Genomic DNA, 21144 nt, shown 5'->3' with positions numbered 1-21144 from the left:
AACAGTAAACCAAACTGGGCTTTAAAATCAGTATGCCTTTATGAAGTCTCTTTTATTTACTGCCTTTTCAGCATACGATCTTGAGCTTTATTCAGTCAATAAATATATTATTTACCTGCTGTGTGTACTCTTCTGAGAACTGTGGGAAATAACAAACACATTCAGAGGCAAACACCTAACTCTGAAGACAAGCTCTAAGTTGGGATTCATGAAGTGGGAAAATTAAATGCTATTTAAGAAAAAGACTGAATATAGGTGCCATAAAATTTAGGGTTAGAGGAGATCTTTGTGAGTTAGGGAAGTTGGGGGAGTGAAAAAGGGTATGGTCAAACTGGGGGAATGTAGAAATAGCATGGGTCTTCTTGTTTGGGATATAAACACAAACGAAAACTACTTTGGGAAAACGGTCTATTTTTAATAGTTTATTTTAAAATAATTTTGAAAATATTTTGACAAAATGAAAAACAACTTTAAAAATCTAGTTATGTTGTGGGGAATGTTAGGAAATATGAAGTGTTATATTAAAATGTTACATTTTGAAGATTTTTAATACATCTCCTTTTTCTTCTTAAGCAGAGAAAAAAGGAATTGTGCTGATTTTATATTTATGTATAAAAATTGTTTTAATTAGGAATGTAAGGAATAGAAAATAACTTGTGACCTTAAATGAGAAAAGTGATTTCAGAAGTTTCAGTTTTGTTTCTTTTTCCATATTTGTTCTTAAATCTTTCCAAGTTTATTTCTGTTGATTTTTTTTTTGGCAGTTTGTTTTCCCCTATACCTTTGATTGTTTTGGGAAAAATTCCCATGCAGTATTAAAAATTATACTAATTTACATCCATTTGAAGACACACATTGATTTACATTTTAATATCTCTAAAATTGGGATTGTCTTAAAATAGGTAAAAACTACCATATTTAAAGTTTGAAACATATATTTTTGTAAATTATGAGAAGAAGAACTGGATTCAGTAAGAAAACCAAATTTGAATACCAGCTCTACAATTTGCTTGGAATTTAACCTTGGGCAAACAGCGTACTTCATTTGCACTTCATTTTTTTAAAAATTTATAAGCTGGCGTTGATATTTTTCATTTTTCCCTCACGGGGTTGTTTGAATAAAGTGAAAGAATGTGGATAAATGCTTTGGATGCACTACAGAAAAAAGATTAAGTTACTAGAGCTTCAAGTGAAAGAAGTTGAATTATTTTAAATTTCTGAATTAGATACTTGCATGTTATAATGAAAAGATTTTCAAGGCTTTGGTATTTCTAACACTTACAGATTAGGGTTAAGTGGGCCTTATGAGGCAATATAGTATAGTATTAATCTTTAAATTGTAAGAAAAGAAATTGTGGTGCCGTAAGCATAAATTAGAAGTGATTTATGTGTTTATTTTTTTGAATCCTATTCTAGTCATCAGAGTGCTGAATAGTTATAATTTTGTTCAGTCTCAACTCCAAAATCAATGAAAAACACTAGTACTTTAGCGCTCCCCCCAAAAAACTACTTATTGTAATTACTTTCAAATTATTGCATTTGCCATTTTGCAAAATTATGATAATCATTTCTCAAATTATTGTTTAATATTTTAATGTGTGGTTAGGTTTATGTTATTTCTCTGCCCTTGTTCAAACTACAGAAGGAATTTAAAGTGTTTAAGTGGTTGCTAAATATTTACTTTGAGTTTAAAAATGATTCACTATTTGCAGAACCTGGAATTTTCATATGATGCTATTGTGCTGATGTTTATACTCTGCCTTTGTGCCAAATGTGTTTATAGAATTTCCCAATTTGTGATTTAAAAACACAGTAACAATAATGTACCATTTATGTTTGCCATTTCTCACTTGAAACAAGGTTATTGACTTTCACAAAGTTTAACACTTTGATTAAAAGGGAATTACAAAGAAAGAAACAACTCATTTTGGGGAAAATTTTATTTCAGCCCATATTTGAAAGTGGGATTTGAACCTCTCAGTGGCTGAATTTACATACAGGTTTTAGGTGGTTTAAAAGTGGACCATTGTTCTGCCAGACACATTTGAATTACTGGTGAAGGCAGGCTACACAGAGGATTCCCCATACATTTTGCCCTTTGTTGCCTTCCTTGTTTGCTGAGTTCATCCTCTGCCCACAACCTAAACCTTGCTTTGCCTTTGTAAAGAAACACAAATAATGCCTTCTATTTCTTTGATCAGAAGAATGATTTCCTTAAATTTTCACATTGGAATATTAATACCTGAGTACCATTGCAGACTGAGTAAGGATTCAGGGAAAGGAGGAAGGCCTGTGATTTTTTTTTTAAACATTTTTTAAAGCTTTCTAGCTAATTCTGAAATATGGTGAGGGCTGAGAACCAGTGTGATAAGATGCTGCTTTACCTTGCCATTGACCATGCGGAGGCCCAGTATTGCACATAGCTTTGTGTTTGCTTTTCCCCCCATAGACCATTAACCTTTTGTTGGCAGACATCGCGGCTGGCTTTGTTGCAGCCATCAGTGTGTAGCTTTATTTATTTTTTCCCAGGCAGAGCCTATCTTTCTCAGTACTTCTTGAATTGCATTAACAGAATTGGCTAACCCCTTTTCACCAGAAGTAAAACATACCAAATGAAAACTTACATACAAATGATGATTTGACTAAGGTAAACCTAGAGACAGCCAAATATTTTAAAACATGGAAGTTAGTATTGGGTTAAAAATAATAAGCAGGCATTGCTTTTATCTATCTACTGTAGAATCTAATATGCTTTTTCTTCAATTTTTGGCCAACCTTTCATATACTTCTGAGGTTTTTCTGTAACATTTCCCATGAACAAATCTACTTCCTGTAAAATTGTACCATAATCCTAGTTGGCTAGGGTTCTTTATGTTATTAGTCTAATATGAGTATGTTACAAGGTGAACCCAAATACTTTTGTTCACTCTGATAGTAAATATTAATTGAGCATCAGCAGCAGTGAATAAAACAAACTGAAACATCCTGCCTTGGTGGATCTTACATTTATGGAGAAAGACAGATGATAAGCAGATAAGTAAATAAATTATACATCATATTAGAGGGTAAAAAAGTGCTATGGAGGAAAGTGGAGTAAGAAGAATGAGGAGTGGTGGGGCAGGTCAGGGAGGGTATGTCCATAGTTTTGTATGTGGTGGTCAGAATGAGCCTGCTTAGGAAGACAGCACTGCAACAGACTTGCAGGAGATGAAGGACAAAGAGCTGGGAAAAGTTTTGCAGGGACTGGCCTTTGGAAAGTTCCTGGGAGGAGTGTTCTTGGTTTATGCGAGACAGAGAGGAGACCAGTGTGGCTTGGACAGAGTGAGCAAGGGGTGGAGTGGTAGGAAATGAGTCAGAGAAGGTCTGCCCAGTTTATGAACGGCTCTTTGAGGGAGCACTGTGAGGGCTTTTGCATGAGGAAGTTGGGAGCCACTGGTGGCTTTGGGCCTGATTTTTATTTAAAACACTGCATAGCTACTGAATTGAGAATGGATTATAGATGGCAAAAATGGGAGCAGTGAGATCAGATACAAAGCTATTGCAGTAATTTATGCAAGAGATGATGGGGATTTGGACCACTTTGATAGCAATAGAAGTAAGAGAAACAGATTTTGGGTGAATTTTGAAGGTGGGACCAACAATTTTCCTGATGGATTGGAATTGGGGGTGAGAAAAAGATGAGTCAGATTAGCCGTGATTCTGATTTAAGTACCTGGTAGGGTGGTCTGCTATTTAATAGGAATGGGGAAGACTGGGGCTGGAGCAGGCTTGGGAGGAAAGTAAGGGGCTCACAATCAGATGTGATGCCAGTCAATACCCAGGTGGAAGGTCAAGTAGCAGTTAGACTAACAACAATGGATTTCAAGGGAGAGAATCGCTGGAGGTTTAAATTCAGAGAGCCACTAACAGAGAGCATGGTATTTGGAGTTGATACGGGGTGAAATCAACAATCTAGTGAGAATTGATGGAGAAGGGCAGTGGTCTGCAGGTTGAACAAAAGACACTCTTAAGAGTTTTGGGAGGCCAGGAGGATTCAGCAAGGCAGTCTGAGAAGGAATGCCTGGATGGGTAGGGGAAAAATTTGGTAGAGCTTGGCGTCCTAGAAGCCAAGTGCCAATCGTTGTAAGGAGGCAGAATTGAATAGGTGGGTCAAATGCTAAGTAAGATGAGGATTAAAACTTGATTCTTAAAGTGATCCTTGAAGAAGTCATTGAAAAGAACAATTACCCCTTCATTTTTCACAGAATAGACTATCTGCCCCTCAACAGTAAGGACCATGTTGTAATCACTTCTGCTTTCCTGTGTGCCCAGCACAACCCTGGCCTAGGGTTGGTATTATTTAAATGAAGTAAAGAATCAGTGCAGGGCTGTTCTGCCCACAACTCCAGTTTCCAGAACTGCTCCAAAGACGGATGCAGTAGGGTGGGGTTGGCTGTGGGTGCCCCCTCAAACTAGTTATCCTTGGAAAATAATGAATCTCTTACTTTTGATTTCCTTTGAATAGTTTCTTCCTAGCAGATACTATATACCATGCATTTTGTGCCTAGTAATATAAAATAATATGCTTGGTACCATGGAGAACATAAAGAAGAAAAATATGAGACAAAGCCCTTCAGGCCTCCTAGTGTCATTTGAAAAATGAAAATGAAACAAAGAGCTGAGGTCTTACATCAACACTAAATGTCTGGATCTTTACCAATATCTAGATTATTTCTAGAATTAACAGATTTTTAGCCAGATGTTTGGCATCAGAGACACACACGCTTGATCATAGCTGAATTGTTCTTCAGTGCTTCATATTAGGCAGAAGTTCAGAGGGGGAGTCCGTGTTTAAGTGTGTGAATGTTTAAGATAGAGGGAACAGAGTCCAGGGCCTTTGTATCCTTCATGTGTCTGTGGATGCTGGGTTACATTTCTGTGGCTTAGTCCTTCAAAATCTTACTACAGTTCTACATCTTTCACTCTCCACTACCATCACAACTTCTCTCTTGCTTTAGTGCTGGCAGAACATTTTTGAATAATCAGCTACAAAATCAAATCCAGTTTTTTCAAAAGTTCTATAATTCTCTTTTATCCCCAAAGCAGTTCCCTTCCTGGTAGAATTTGGATGCTCAAAAGCTTTTGCCTGTCCTTAATGTGTGATGAGCAATATCATGAATTTTTTCACTGAGCAGTGTATTTTGAGTACTTCTGTACCAGGTACCTAGCCAGGTGCTGGGAATATTGATCAACATGGGCCATGACTGTGTACACTTAAAGTGTAGCAGGCTTGTTAGAAGAATCCAAAGTATGGCTGGAGGTGGGGAGTAGTAGCTAATGAATTACTTCTAGAGGTGATGCAGGACCTTACAGCCTTGGGTTTGTCAGCCTGGAATTTGGACTTTATTCCAAGATTAGAAACGAAATATAGCCAACATGGAATGACCTGATCTTACTGGCTTTAAAATCAAGACTGTCAGAGACCACCATACTAGGAAGAGAGACCAGCTACAGGTAGTAGAAACCCAGCAACTGCCTCTTAAAATAGTAAACTTTATTATTTTCATGTGGCAAGATATCTGGAGCAGGTATGAAATTCAAACTTGTTTTCAAGGTCCCCTTTCCATCTGTTTTCCTGCCCCATCCTTGGGTATGTGACTTTCTTCCTTGTCAGCAAATTACATTTGCACCTCTAGGTATCATGATTTGTGCCATGGCAAAAGGCTGATACTGTAAAATGCTGTCCCTTATAAAGCTGTATTTTTTTGGAGGGGATCAGTATATATATGTACACACATGTGAACCAATCACCAAATTCAAGACCTCAAGCATATCCATTATCCTCCGGAGTTTCCTAATCATTTTTTCATCACTCCCTCCTGCCATACAACCCCTGCTCCCAACCTGCAGGCAACCACTGACCTGCTCAGCAGTAAAATTTAGGCTGGAATTAAATTTGGTAAGCCTAGGGAGGGTGTTTGCTGAAAAAAAGATGCCTAGGACATTTCTCTGGCTCATTGATTCCGTTCCAGTTTTGTCCTTTTCAGCTAAAAGAAAGAGCTCATATTTTTTAAAAAGCCCATTGACAAGGTGAAGACTTTAGAGTTAAGTCTAGGAAGGGAAGGGCCCACAGTTGTGAAGGTCACTGCAAGTTTGTTACTATTAAACTTTTTATGATCAATACTTGCAAGATTGCTCGAGCTTATAGTAGCCAAAATTTTTCATGACTTACTGAGGAGCTCAAAGAATGTATTGGGGAGATATTAGAAACTCTTGAAAGAATAACAGTGGGATATTTAATAGTTGGGTCATCAAGTATGGCTGGATCAAGGGGCTCAGAATAGGTCAGAACTCTCCTGCTCCTTCTATCCACTCCTCACCTCAGCTGCCTTCTGCTTAGAAACTTTTTGACACTAGATCTTCCCATGTGCAAGATGTTCATTGGCAGAATCAATTTTCATTATCGATATAGCTTACTATGCCAGAGGAACACATTTTTCCCCCCTTTCAATCCCTGTATTATATGTGACATACCGAGTCTGGGTTTATGGACCTAACCCATGGACCAATCATATATAGGAGGGTGTGCATCCACTATACATAGGCCCAAGACTTGTGTCTCTGTTGCTGGTGGTGGTTGGAGGGAGCCAATGAGACACTATAATGAAGAGTTTTGCAAGAGTTGTGTGAGCTGGGTTTTAAAGCAATGTATGTCCACTACAGAGGTAATTCCTTCTCTAGTGGCAATTTGTCTGCTTCTATTCCTAATTCTAGAATATTCTAGGAGCTCCATCATTTGACAGGCTTAGTACAGTGGCTTGATACTTCAACACCCACCTAAGGTAGATTATAAAGAATGTTACGCACAACATATTTTTTTCCTCATTCTCTAAAGGCATTGCATGTATTGGTACAAAAGGTGCATAATACATGCTTATTAGTTTTAAACGACTGTATTTGCTAAAGTGATCTCTTCATACTGAGTAGAATTTCTTGCTCCCTTATTCCAGGCAATGCACTGTGTGCTTGTGTGTAAGTGTAGGCGGATGTGACAAAATTTCTAGGCCGAGTACAAGAAAAATGAATAAGCTAGCATTTGGTAGTTAACTAACAGAAATGCACTGAATAGAGGACTTTGTTGTTCTTTTATACATGACTGTTGTCTCACAGGGAGTAAGTTCAAAGGAAGCTCTTCACACATGTATCGATCTGGCTACAAAGCAAGAGCTACAATTTCTTACACATTATCTTTAGCATTATGTCTCAGTGTTAAAAATTATTTAAATATATTGCCAGGCACTATGATATTGTCCTGCAGGGAGAAAAAAGTGCCTGAAGCCAGAGGTTTGCCACTGTTCTGCCTCCATATCATTGGGCGTGTCACTGTGCTACTCTGATTCATCACCTGTAAAATGAAGGGGATGCGTAAGTTCACGGGCCAGGTCGCTTTGTGCCTTGGTGTCCTATGAGTTTGTGCTGTTGCGTGAGCCTTGGCTGAGAATGGCTGTGCCCCCTCCTCTTGTGATGTCCGGTCTCCTGGCCTTCATCAGAACCTCTCCTTGTGTGCAATACTACTTTTGCTGCCACCTCCTCTTAGGATTTGCCTGGGGAGGTGGTGCCAGTTGTGGATACTTTTACAGTCTCTCTTTGGCATGCCTTTTCCATCATGGCTCTCGTAATTTCTCTCCTAAGAGCTCTTTTTATTATGATATACTTTACTTTGTCTCAAAGAGAAAACAGGAAAGGTTGGCTCTTCCTGCGTATAAAAACATTGCTATCAACTAGTTAACAGATCCATAATCTGTTTTTATCAGCATTATGTCTCCCAAAGGAAGGAAACTATTTGTCATAGGTCTAAATTTACTTTCTGTTTCAATTGGTCTTATAAGGAAACTGTTATCGTTATTGAACAAATGGTTCTTGCAGTTCTTTTGTCTACCAAGTTGTAGTGACAAACTTAGGCTTAATTAATTATACAGTGAGAATTGATTTTTTTGGAATCAATAATTTTTAGATCACTAGTTTGGAAGACTTCATATAATCTCACTCTCTTCAAAATTACAAACCAGCCATAACATGCAATTACCATGCTTCAGAAGTAAATTGTTCCATTATTATCTTTAGATGTCTCATTTTCAGTAAAAATTAAAGGAACACTGATAATCAAACCTAACTAGCAGCATAGCATAAACCTTTAGATGTTATCTCTAATTTAAAAAGTTAATTATTGGGGGATTTTTTTTATTACAGATTTTTTTAAACATCTCATGCACAGAAAATAATATGGTAGATGCTTGTGAACCAAAAGACTGGTGTTAGAGACACCAGCCATACACAAGAAAACATATTTGCAATTTTTAAAAATTAAAACAATCTGGCATATTTTTGGGTTTTGTCAGAAAATTGAATAACTCAAATAAGTTTGTTCAGTTTTACCATTATAATAAATGCAAAATTCATTTTGGATTATCTGTGTTCTCTTCCACCTTACAAATGAGAATGTATGTTTGTGTGTGTTTGCACATGTGTGTGTGCTTATGAGTTGGGTATGAGAAGAGGAAAATAGGGTGGTGTGTTTCACATGTGAGAATACCCAAGTGTGACAGACCTAGAGCTTTGCTTTCTGTGATAAACCACCTAGTGCGTAGGCACTTACCCATAAGCACCTGAGTGAACCCCCTGGGGTGGGGTGGTTTTGGTTGGAGGCCAAAACCTCAATGTAAATTTCTTACATTTGTGTTATAATGAACCCCGAGGTAACTCCTGGTTACCTCCTGGGTCTTCGTGGGCCTCTGGCCAACCATGTTGGTGGTCTGGAAGCCATGCTGGGCTTTTTGACATCTTGTTTGGTCCTGATAAGGTAGAAGACTGAACCATAAACACGAGGGGTTTTGGTTGATTTCTGCCATCTGGTGTCAAGGGGGTAGGTGGAGTGGGGGAGGACCTTGTCCAGGACAGGGAGGGACCCACTCATGTCAGCCTAGCAACCTGACAGCAGGAAAGGGGCTGTTACATTTTCAAGGCTGGTTTCATTTAGGAAACATCCATGCACAGAAAATAGTATGGTAGATGCTGTGAACCAAAAGATTTATTTCAGAAATGCCAGTGGTTTTTTTTTTCACATTTCCCTCTTTTTAAGAAGTTCACTCTCCTAAAATCAATGTCATTCTCATGCATTTTATATATTTATGACAATTTGACCTATTAATCAACCAAGAATATATTGTATTGTTCTTTGTGTTTTAAAAGTTTACATATATGATGTTTTGTCATTCGCCCAGTTTGTTCGTTTATGTTTTGAAATTTATCAATTTGATAGAAACAGATCAAAATCATTTGTATTCTACTGTGTGATCACAACAGAGTTTATGAATTCCCCAGTCATGGTATTTGAGGTTGTTTTCAATTTTTTTACTATTGCAAACAAAGCTACAGCAAAAACCTGATGTATGTCTAGTTGGGGAGATGGGTGTTTCCTTTGGGTATTAACCTAGGAGCAGAACTGCTGGTTTAGTAAGGGATACATGTCTTTAATTTTCCTAGGTGCTGCCAAATTGCTCTGTAAAGTGGCTACAGCAGTTTACACTTCTCAAAAGTGAGTTCTAGATTCTTCATATCCTTGGTATCATCAGGATTAATTTTTGCCGGTCTAGTGCATGTAAGGTGGAATCTCATTGTGTTACTTTTTGTTTTCCTGATGTATAAGATTGAACATTTTTCAGGTACTGATTGGCCTTTCGGATTCATCTTTAGTAAACTACCTCTTATTATCTTTGACCACTTTTCAGTGTGCTTTTTATCCTTTTGAATTGATTTGTAGGTATTCTTTTAATATATATGTGCTGCAAATCCCTTCACCTGGTCCCAGGCTTATACTAACGTTTGTCTGGTGTTTTTATTGTATAGAATTAAAACATTTTAATGGGAGGTATAGTGTGGTAGGTGAACACAGAATCTGTAGCCTAACAGTCTGGGTTTCTATCCCAGTTGTATCCCTTCCTTGTTGTGTAACCTCAGGCAACTTACTTAACATCTCTATACAAGACTTTCCCGATCTGGAAAATGGAGGAAATAGTACTACCTACTCATTCAGGTTGTTGTGAAGATTAAACTGGTTAATAAATATAAAGCACTTAGAATACTTCCACATAGTAAGTGCCATATTACATATACTTTTTTGGGGTCTTGTTTAAGAAATTTTTCTTTAAGCACAAGGTGAATACATTTTTCTGTCATTTTTCTTAAAAGTTCAAGTTTTCCTTTTTATTTTTAGGATTTAAATCTATGGTGTGAAATAGGGACTCTTACTATCCTTTTTCAAAATGGACAGGTACATAGGGCTATTAAGTAAAACCTCCTCTTTCCCTACTGATTTATTAGAGTTCTGTATCCTCCAATCCCATAGTGCTGACTTATTTCAATCTGTGTCAGTTACTTAGTTTTAATTACCTAACTGTTATAGTAAGTGCTCATACTTGTTTGGATGATTTTAAACTAATTTAGTACTTTAAGTTTCATTTATATATTTAATTTTACTGTTGAAAACAAAACACATTTAAAAGATGTAAAGTCAGGCTCAGGTTCTGCAGAGCATGATGGAGGCAACAGCAAAGAGTTTGGGACAGTTAGATACAGCTACTGTTAAAGGTTGATTGACTAGTAGGAACATTTCTTAAGCCTGGTGCTGGTGACAGTGCAGCTGGGCTGAGAAAAAGTGCTGTAGACACAGGCCTTCTTGAAATTTCATCAAAATGTTCCTAGCTCTTTGAGGACATTTATTCTTCCATGAGAATGAATGAATTAATATATAACGTTCCACCCAAAACCCTATTGAGACTTTGAGTAGGAATACATTGACTTTGTAGGTTACATTGAAGGTCATCTGATACATCATTGTAATGAGTGTTCTTACTCCTGGTCATGCTCTCTCTTCATTTAACTTAGGTTTTATGTTTTTCCTAAGTTCTTCAATTCATTTCACCATAAAGGTTTTATAATACTTTTCATTAAATTCATTTATCTGTACCATGTATTTTGGGGACCTATTAAAAAATTACAGCCTAAAAAAATACATTAAAAATTTTTTTGGTGAATCAACATGCTGTTGGTTTTTGTATATTGATCCTATTTCCAGCAACTTTTTCTGATTCTCACCAGTTTTAATATTTTCAGTTTCTTGGATTTCTGTGTAGATACTCATGTTAATTTTATAATGACAGCTGTGTTTTCTCCTCATCTTTTTCCCATGTTCACTCTTACTGTTTTCTAAGAGCTATATTACAATGCTGAATACAAGTGGTAATAGCTGGCACCCTTGTCTTATTCCTGAAATTTAAAGGAAATGTTTCTCAGGTTGTGGGTAAAATTGTAACATTTCCAGAATATCTCGCTTGACTTTTGCACATCTGCATATCAATAGGCATTCAGAGGTGGAAAGAAGTATGGCTTTAGTGCATTTGTATCATTCCTCAGGGGTGGAGAGAAGTTCATCTCCGTATCAGTGGGTAATTACCTGGGCAAGAAGGGCTCATCTGTACCCAAGAGGTGAGGGGAGCATTGGTTTTGCTTCTGCTGGAGCAGGAAAGAGAGAAGGTCCCAGACTGAAGTTTGTAAGCAATAAATGGATTTTAAACTTTCTTTCTCCCTTTGACTGATTTCGGTTTTTAGAGGTATTTTGCCCTGGGATATCCTTTCCCTGGACTTACACAGGTTTTGTCATTGAATATAATATTGGCTTTGGGTTTTTGATAGCTATTCATTTAAAACAATTTTGGGGATTTTATTCTTTTCCTTAAAAAATAATTTTGCTGAATACCTGCCATTTTTTCTTTTTTAATGAAACTTTATCTTTCCTATTACATGATTTTTTTTCTAATTTATTTGGATCTTCTCTGTTTGGCTGTTTTTCAAGTCTGCATTTTTAAATATGGTTTTGTTTTTTCCATATTGTTTTTATTCTTTTATGGTTTTAGTTTAAAAATGTTGTTTTAGTCTCATTGAGTTACCTGTGTTACCTCAAACTCTTGAGAGTTCTAATCCTTCTGTTGCTGGGTCTGTTTCATCTCCCTCATGGTAGATTCCTCTCACTCCCCCCAATTCCCCACAGTCCCCCCACAATGCATTTTGTGATTTTTGATTTACAGCAAAGTTTTCATTTCTTCTTTGGAAGTGTGAGGGCCAGAACTTAGAAGTGTCCCTCCTGAGTTATTTTGAATTGGCTTCTGGGAGTTTTTCTTCCCTAAATTCCCTCCCAGAATTCCATCATTGCCCATGATCAGCTTTTATCTGAACTGCTTGGCTTGAAGATTCCTGTATGCCTGGGTAGTATACATTTAGAGTACTCCAGATGTGGGCATGGTACATGTGGAGTTTCTCTTTTCTGCAAACTTTTTGAAGCGACTCAAAATACTTTTGTTGTCTTCCTGGCTGTGGTGTTGTAATTTTCTGTAACCCCTTATGCTGAAAAATAGCTTTCTTGATGTCATTGTTGTGCAAGGGTCTTAGTTCCACTTCCCAATTCTGCCTGTTTTATGACCCAAGTCCTGCCCCTTTAGGGACTTTTCTGATCCAGGAACTTCTTCCCATCCTCTCATGGGCCCCACAGCCACCAGCTGTACCTTCACAGTTATGACTTTCTGTTTTTCCTTTCTCTCTGGCCTACAGGACTTTGCACAGAGTTTCTCTGTGCTCAACTATATATTTAAACAAATGCCACAATCTTTTTCATTATTTTAAAGTATTCATAGCAGGAGGGATAAGTGTAATAGCTAAGTTGCCCCTGTTCCTAGAACCTTCTGTGGTAGGCTGAATAATATCTCTGTACCAGCAAAGAATGCGCATTATAATTCTTGGAACCTGTGAATATGTTTGTAATTCCAGGGGGAAAATCCAGGGTGAAATACCTTTGAAACTGAAATCAGTCAAAGGGAGAAATAAAGTTTAAGAAACCCATTTATTTCTTACAAGCTGTCATCCTCTCTCTTGACCAGGCTACGGCAGAAGAGAACTCCATCCAACCTCTCTTGTTCAGATAAACCCTTGCAAGCCCTTGTGATTACCTGTTGATATGTAGATTGACCACTTCTCTCCACCCCTTGAAACACCTATTGATATGCAGATGAACTAAAACCTGGTGGGAAATTCTGAAAATAACTTCAGTTTTACCCACAATGTTACCTTATATAGGAAAAGGGACTTTGAAGATGTTATTCTGGATTTTTCTGGGGGAGTCCTAAAGTAATCACAAAGGTCATTACGAGAGGGATGTAGGAGGGTTATACTCAGAGAAAGAGATATGCTTAGGGAAGCAGGTTGTAGTCTGAGAGATTTGAAGATGGACTGCTAGCTTTGAAGATGGAGGAAGGGGCTACAGGCCAAGGAATGCAAGTGACTTCTAGAAGCTGGATAAGGCAAAGAAATGGATACCCCCCTAGAGCTTCTAGAAGGAATGCAGCCTTACTGACATTGTGCTTTTAGCCTAGTAAGACCCTTGTTGGACTTCTGACCTCCAGAATTGCAATAGAATAAATGTGTGTTGTCTTAAGCCACTAAGCTTGTGGTAATTTGTTAAAACAATAGGAAACTGATAAACCTTCTTCAACATTTGTGAAGGAGGGGTGTCTGGTTTTAGTGATGGGGATAGACTGTAAACTATATTAGAGACAGAGCAGTGAACTTGGTGAGGAGTACTTTTGACAGGATTATAGAGAAGGCTATATCCTCTTTGTCCCCTTACTTTAGAAAAAAAAAGCAAAGGTACTTGTGAATGTTCTAGATAATGTTTTCAGTAATAGCATAATATATAACCTGTGATCTGGGACTGCTTATGAAAGTTATGGGGTGCCTCTCCCCTTTTAGTTGTAGACATTATTTTTTGAAGGGGAAAAGATTTATGTTATTAACGAAACGGTCAGTTGGTAGCTGAGAAAGCAGAGAACAATTTTCCTCATTTTGCTGAAGTGCTGCTGTAAATACAAAGTTAGGTTTTCTAGGAGGCTGCTGACAAGGACTCCTGAGTACTTCACTGCAGCCAGATGGTGGGGATTGCATTGGTGGTTAATGCCAGGCAGATTTCTGTAACAGTTACAGGTCCCTGACTTACCCAACTCCAGATGTGAGAATTGTTCTGTATTAGCTTTTTATGGCTGCTGTGACAAATTTCCACAGACAATGGTGGTTTAAAAACAACAGACAGTTGTTCTCACAGTTCAGGAGATCAGAAGTTTGAAATCAAGCTGTCAGCAGGGTTGTATTTGCTGTGAAAGCCCTTGGGGAGGAATCTGTTCTATCTTCTGGTGGCTGCTGGCATTCCTTGGCCTTCCTTGTCTTATGGTCATGCCAGCCTCTCTTTACATTGCTGTCTCCTCTCTGTCTTTTCTAATCTCCCTCTGCCACATACTTCCTCTTAGGGTGACATTTAGGGCCCACCTGATCATTCAGGATAAGCTCCTTCTTTAAGGTCATTAGTTACATCTTTTGCCCATATAAGATGATACTAATTTTCTTGTTGTATAAGGTAATATTCATAGTGTGGTCATTGCTTTCAGCCTACTACCTGTTCCTTTTCTGATTTTTCTTTCTTTTTTTTTTTTTTGGCAGTCTTTGTCCTATTCAGTTTATCGGGAATTTTTGGATTTTTGTTCTGTAGTGTGATCCACTTTATAAAATCTCTGATACAGCAGTTATTTGCCTCCTTGTAAATTTTCATTCTCTCCTACACTGACTTCTAGAGCAAGAGTCCAGGGGTCACATTTACTCCATTGTCTATTATTGTATAGCTAGCCAGGTAAGAATGGTTTTACATTTTTAAATGGTTGAAAAAAAAAAAAAGTCAAGGGAAGCATGGTATTTTTGTTGTACATGAAAATTATATGAATTTAGATTTCAGTATCTGTACCTGAAGTACTATTGGGGTACAGCTCTGCTCACTCATTTACATGCTGTCTGCTACTGATCCTGGTAAGTGGCAGAGTGGAACAGCCAGAGGCAGAGACCAGGTGATCCACAGAGCTAGATGGTATATATCCGGCTCTTTACAGAGAAGGTTTGTCAACCTTTGTTCTTGTAGGAATATCTTGTCTCTGACTTGCAGTACTTAGTGGTCACCAACCCTTTGTTGGTGAATATTTAACTTATAAGAATTTCATTAATACAGTTAAGGATTTGGTATGATTCCCAAAAGTATTCTTTAAAACTATAGAGTTAGAACAAGTTTATGTATTATGTTATTCATGCTTCTCATCTTTTTGGCCAGAAGACTCAAAGACATACAGTGATAATACTGCTCATGGATTTAATTGAATTGGGAAATATACATCACCTGCAAGACTTGAGGTGGGCAAGTGTGATAGCTAATTTTATGTGTCAGCTTGGCTAGGCTTTGGTGCCCAGATAGTGGGTCAAATGCTGGTACAGTGTTGCTGTGAAGATATTTTTTAGATGTAATTAACATTTATACTCAGTTGACTTTAAGTAAAGCAGATTGCCTTCACATTGTGGGTGGGCCTTACCAATCAGTTGAAAGCTTTTATCTTTCAGAACAAAGAGGTTTCCTAAGCAAGAAAGAATTCTGCTTGGAGACTGCATAATAGAAATCCTGCCTGAATTTCCAAACGGCTGTCCTGCCCTGCAAATTTTGGACTTGATGGCCCCCACAATTGCATGAGCCAATTCCTTAAAATAAATCTCTCTAAATATATATCCTATTGGGTCTATTTCTCTGGGGAACCCTGACTGCAACAGCAGGTTACTCTTGATGTGTTGCAAATGTGGACCATCCTCAGCGTTAGGTACCACAGTGCAGTGAGGATGCTAAGCAGAGGCCTGATCCTGCTTCATCTCACCTTCTTCCTTCACATCTCCTCCAGACTTCTGCCTTTTACACCCCATGAAAGGAAATGTGTTATATTTGGATACCATGATGTCAGAAATAAGTTCACTGGTGATGGGGCAGAGGACTCTTTCACAATCCAAGATTGTCTGAAGTTGTGAGAAGATGGTGAGTGAGATGATAAAAATGAGACAGAAGCAAATAGACCAGCTAATGAGGCGCAGTTGAGAAAATGAGAAGGACTAAGCAAATTTCTGAGTGGTAAAGTTTATGGAAATTTTTCCCTCTACTCCCCTCTGGGAACAAGCTTTCTGTGTGTAGTAGCTGTAGTGGAGAACACCAAGGCCATATGACTTCAGAAGATGGTCCTGTGACGTTACAGATAGGTTTTTTTCATTGTCAAGTTTTGCTTCTTTATAATGAGTAGATAAAAATACCAATAGATGGTGTATTTGTCACTATTTATCAGTTTTATTTGTATTTCCACATGTATAAGAAGTTTTATATACCAAGACATTTAAAATTTGTGTTAATAAACTGTGCTAACAGGCATGAAACATTACACATTTAACTAAAAAAATCATTTGAATGAGTGGTGATTTAGTTCATATTAAAAAAAGATTAATTAGGTCTTGAAATGGTGCTAGACTGTGCATTATATATATTTCGATTCCTCCCAACTGGGTATTATACTGTCATTCTGCCCCAGCAAAGAGTTGACTCTCCAGTGAATTGAAGGTACTATCTCCACACCCCCATTCCCATCCCTCCTGCATACCTGTTTAAACTGTATCTTCTATCAGTTAATTTTAATCTTCATATGGTGTGCTATTTATTTTTTTAAAGAAGTAATTGTAACTGACATCGGTAATGACCAATTTTGAGGCATGTGTTCCTTGGTTTGGTTTTATACGTATATAAATAAAATGATTGGAATAGAATATAATTTCTTCTTGCTCAGAATGCCATTTTAGCCTCAATAGCTAAAATCTCTTATACTCTTTTCATCCTAAGAGTTTTAATGGTCTCTTTCTTTATATGAATTCTAATAGAATTGATAATGACATTTAAGGCAGTTTGTGTCAACAAAATTCTGTGAGAAATTTTTACTGTTGCCCGGGGTCAGGTCTGTGATTGGTTCTGGGATTGTGCATAGGTGAGAAGATGGGGTCCTTACTCTCAAGTTGCTCTCAGTCTCCTAGGAGAGATATGTGTGGGAATAGAATGTCATGAGGGGAGTAGCAGCCATATTCAAAGAAGAGGCTGTATAGGAGGGGAGAGAGATTATTTTCGTTTGTTGGGGACTAGGAAGGCCTCGTGCAGAGGGTTACAGTCAAGCTGGGCTCTGAAGGAAAGATAAGTGATTTCCATGTGAAGAAATCAGTATGTGGGACTGAGATGTGTTGGCATCTAGAACTTCATATAGGCTATTATTTCAAAAGGTTAATAGACATTATTTAGGTTTAGTAAACCAGATGACCTCTGAGACTCCATAATAATTGTACAGACTGTTGTTAGGTTTTTTTAATGCATGACTGAGAATTTATATAATATTTTAAAACAATACTAGGTACGGAGACCTTGTGTGTCTTCTAGGGTTGAGTATTTGTACTCAAATGATAATAAGCAGGTGCCTGAAAAATGATCTTGATGTTTCTATAGAAACTGACACTCTCTCCCACCCCTCTCTCCCCACTGCACCCTGTCCTCTCTGGTGGTTTCTGCAGTTGGTTAGTCTGCTGCTCATCGGAATTGCTGCGTGGGGCATCGGCTTCGGGCTGATCTCCAGTCTCCGAGTGGTGGGCGTGGTCATTGCCGTGGGCATCTTTCTGTTCCTGATCGCGTTAGTGGGGCTGATCGGAGCCGTGAAACACCACCAGGTGTTGCTTTTTTTTGTATCCTTTTTGGAAGTGGGATTTTCACCCCAATTGGGTTTATTCTTTCATTGATTTTTGTTTTGATAGATACAACGAATTTGAAGTTATCATTAGGAAATGAACTGCCAGACAGCAGCTCCTAGCAAACCGTGTGTGTGTACGTGTGTGTGCGTTCCACCAACACATTTCTTAGGGTGAAGTTACTGTGTGTTTAACACGTTCCCACTTTCTCCTCTTCACTTCATGAATGCAAATTCAGAGTTCCGTTCAACTGATTTTGGTGACCTCATTCAGTTCACAGTCTAAACAAAAATCACGTGTGGTTGGGAATTTCACAGTGATTTTTGTTTAGACAATAAATAGTAAGAAAGGCTACATATGTTTATGTATACTAATTTCCTATGTTATGTATGTTTAAGAATTTTTATTTTAATCTAAATGAAATTCTAATAGACCAAGTTTACCCATACTATTTTTGTATATGAACTTTTATCTACAGAGTATTACCAAAATAATAATTATGCATATTCTTCTTGAACTTTTTCTAAGTGCTATTTGTTCTGTTTTCTGGGTGAATTCCTTCTAGTGCATTTTAAAGTTGTTAGTACCTCTGTTTAACGTTATTTTAAAAGTACCGAGGAATATCCTTGACTAATACTCAGTACATGATTATTCTCTTACTTGTATTTATTGTTCAGTTTTCTGTATCATGTGCTTGTTTAGCACTGAACCAGGAGCAACAGGTAAGCCGAAATTTTTCTTCCTATGTTATTGTGCTCCATAGTATGTATAAGAAAAAAGGGGGAGAAATGATTGGAATATAAAATTTCTTCTTGCTCATAAATCTCTTTCCTTCTACATAGCTAAAATCTTTTGTTCATGACTGCATTAGTGGGGCTGATTGGAGCCCTCAGACACCATCAGGTGGTGTTTTGTTTTGTTTTTTGTTTTGTATCCTTTAAGTAGGATTTTGCTTTCACTGGGTAAAAAGTGCTGCTTCTAAGAGATGTTTACCTGGTCTTTTCCCACCATTATGCAATGAAACATTTGCTCCAGAATGTTTGTGGTTCCATTGTAGTAACTGCTCTTTTCAAACTCTAACTTGCAAAATATGGGTCTCTGTTTTGGGGCAATGGAAAACAATTTGTCTTGCTATGCTGTAACAATTATTCCAAGTGCTTCTATTGAATTGCATATAAAAATTAAGACTTTTCATTCTTAGGATAGAAAGACTGCCATAATTTCTGTGGCAGATTGAGGTATAATCCTTTAAGTGTTTTATTGATTTTAAGAGTATTTATTTTAGGCACACTGAGTAGGAAAAGTAGCTCTAGCTTTATGCATTTGGTGCAGAGATGACACACCGTATATATTAAATGTATTTTCTAGGGTCAGCTTTTGGAAGTTGGTTGGAACAATACAGCAAGTGCTCGAAATGACATCCAGAGAAATTTAAACTGCTGCGGGTTCCGAGGTTTTAACCCAAATGACACCTGTCTGGCTGTAAGTAATAGTACGAAATGTTTTTTGGAGATGTATTGCATGCAGATGAATCATGATTCACATGCAAAAATGGACTTTCTGATGCTGAATTATATTTTTAAGATGCTTTACATGTATCTTGTATTTTACATTATAATGTATTAACTATAATACATCCCATTCCATGTATACTAGTGTATCATTTTTTTCTCAAATACCCACTCCTGAGAGTACTGAATATTCCAGAGCCCTGTGAGACACACATGCTTTTGGTTTTCTGCTCATTATTTCCCATTCAACTCTTCTTAGAAAGAGACAGAGAAATAACAGCAGATCAGCTTTAGAGATCTAGAGGAAGCTTGAAAATATTTTGGTTTTGAAATATCAGGGTGGTAGGAGGAGAGTGGTCTATCCTAGAATGGTCTTCTCAACCAGCTAAACTCCTCAGGGCAGAGGACATGAGGAACCAGCCTCTTTCCTCTATCCTGTTTTGCCCATCATCACTTCATGTTCATTCTTTCTGGGAGCTGAGCTAGTGGAGGCCCAGTTGGAGCCATCCTGTATTTAGTCCCAGGCCAGACCCCTGACCTTCAAGTTTCAACCCAATGCTGTATGAGGATGGACTTGGAGCTTGGCTCTCCTTGGAAGTTCATATGTGTTTATATTTTGTGGAAACTCCTTTTACCACCTCTCTAAGCCCTGTGCTGGATATCCAGTCATGAAGCCTGTTTGTGGGATTGTTAGTTTTCTATTGCTGTGTAACACATTGTTACAGATTTAGGGGCTAGAAACAACACCCATTTAGTATTCAGTTTCCATGGGTCAGGAGTCTGGGTATGGCTTATTAGCTGCATCCTGTTTAGAATCTCACCAGGGTAAAATCAAGGTTTCTGCCAGGGCTGCCATCTCATATGTAGTGTCTTCTACTAAGCTCAGTGGTTGTTGGCTGAATTCAGCTTCTGGACATGGTAGGACTCAAGTCCTGTTTTCTTGCTCAGTGTCTCTCAGCTTCCAGAAACTACTCAGAGGTCCTAACTATGCAGCCCTTTCACCACATGACAGCATCCAAGCCAGCTCGATAAACTCTCCATTCTGTTAAAATGGTGTCTCATGTAATGGAACATAAACATGGGAGTGACTGTCCATCATATTTACAAATCCTGTCCACACACAAGGGATAATTATTCAGGGTGTGTACACTGGAGGTAGAAACCATGGGAGCTATTTTGGAAGTGTGGAACTATCCAAGAACCAAGGCCCAGATTGGCTATAATATTTCAGACACTAATTTTAATATGGGTACAGTTTTTATCTACTTTTTATAAATGCACTTTGAAGTAAAAGTTCTTTTCTTTAATTGGTACAGAGTTGTGTTAAAAGCAGCGCCTCCTGCTCACCATGTGCTCCCATAATAGGAGAATATGCCGGAGAGGTTTTGAGATTTGTGGGTGGTATTGGCCTCTTCTTCAGTTTCACAGAGGTATGTGCAAACAACTCCCCTTTGTTATAAGGATTCCTGTGTTATATGGCAGGAGGGCATGGCATTTTACCTTAGCATGGTACTTAACTCTTGGAATGTATCCATGGATATTGTAATAGGAGAAGCTCTGGCTGGACATCTGAAGGCTCCACAAATCTAGTATTAACTTTATACAGGATGAAAGCCTTAATCATTAAATTATGTAAAACTAATTGAACAAGTGAGAGATTAGACTGGGTTATTGCTAGTCTTTTTATTTCTAGAGATATGATAATTCTAAATTTAATTATGGAATAGGTAGGGTATTCACATTGTTTCCTGTATGTTAATATATACACACATACTTAATACTCAGGTATGCTTTGAAAAATTGCCTTCCAACGCAGTCTCTTTTGTTCCTAATAAACACTGTTACTAATTTCTTATCTATATAACCTAATACTTATATTAATATGTTTAGCATATTAATACATTTATATATAACATACATATCTTAG

At 37.7% G+C, this 21144-nt stretch overlaps 1 protein-coding gene across 2 annotated transcripts in view; it reads left to right on the top strand.

Moving 5' to 3' along the window:
• Positions 1 to 21144, top strand: part of TSPAN13 (tetraspanin 13) — a 29759-nt gene that overhangs the window by 3083 nt on the left and 5532 nt on the right. The window contains exons 1-5 of one of the 2 annotated variants that reach the window (XM_073238742.1): positions 15844 to 15976; positions 17536 to 17703; positions 18348 to 18428; positions 19075 to 19188; positions 20534 to 20647. In XM_073238742.1, the coding sequence (XP_073094843.1) occupies positions 15974 to 15976; positions 17536 to 17703; positions 18348 to 18428; positions 19075 to 19188; positions 20534 to 20647 (480 nt within the window). In that variant the 5' untranslated portion in view covers positions 15844 to 15973. Of the gene's footprint in view, positions 1 to 15843; positions 15977 to 17535; positions 17704 to 18347; positions 18429 to 19074; positions 19189 to 20533; positions 20648 to 21144 lie in introns of those variants that run through there. The other variant, XM_017664934.3, reaches the window with a different exon arrangement.

The sequence above is a fragment of the Manis javanica genome, chromosome 6 (assembly GCF_040802235.1).
Source record: "Manis javanica isolate MJ-LG chromosome 6, MJ_LKY, whole genome shotgun sequence".
NCBI lineage: Eukaryota > Metazoa > Chordata > Mammalia > Pholidota > Manidae > Manis > Manis javanica.
The sequence above is the reverse complement of the archived record's forward strand: the minus strand, read 5'-3'. Positions and strand labels throughout refer to the sequence as shown.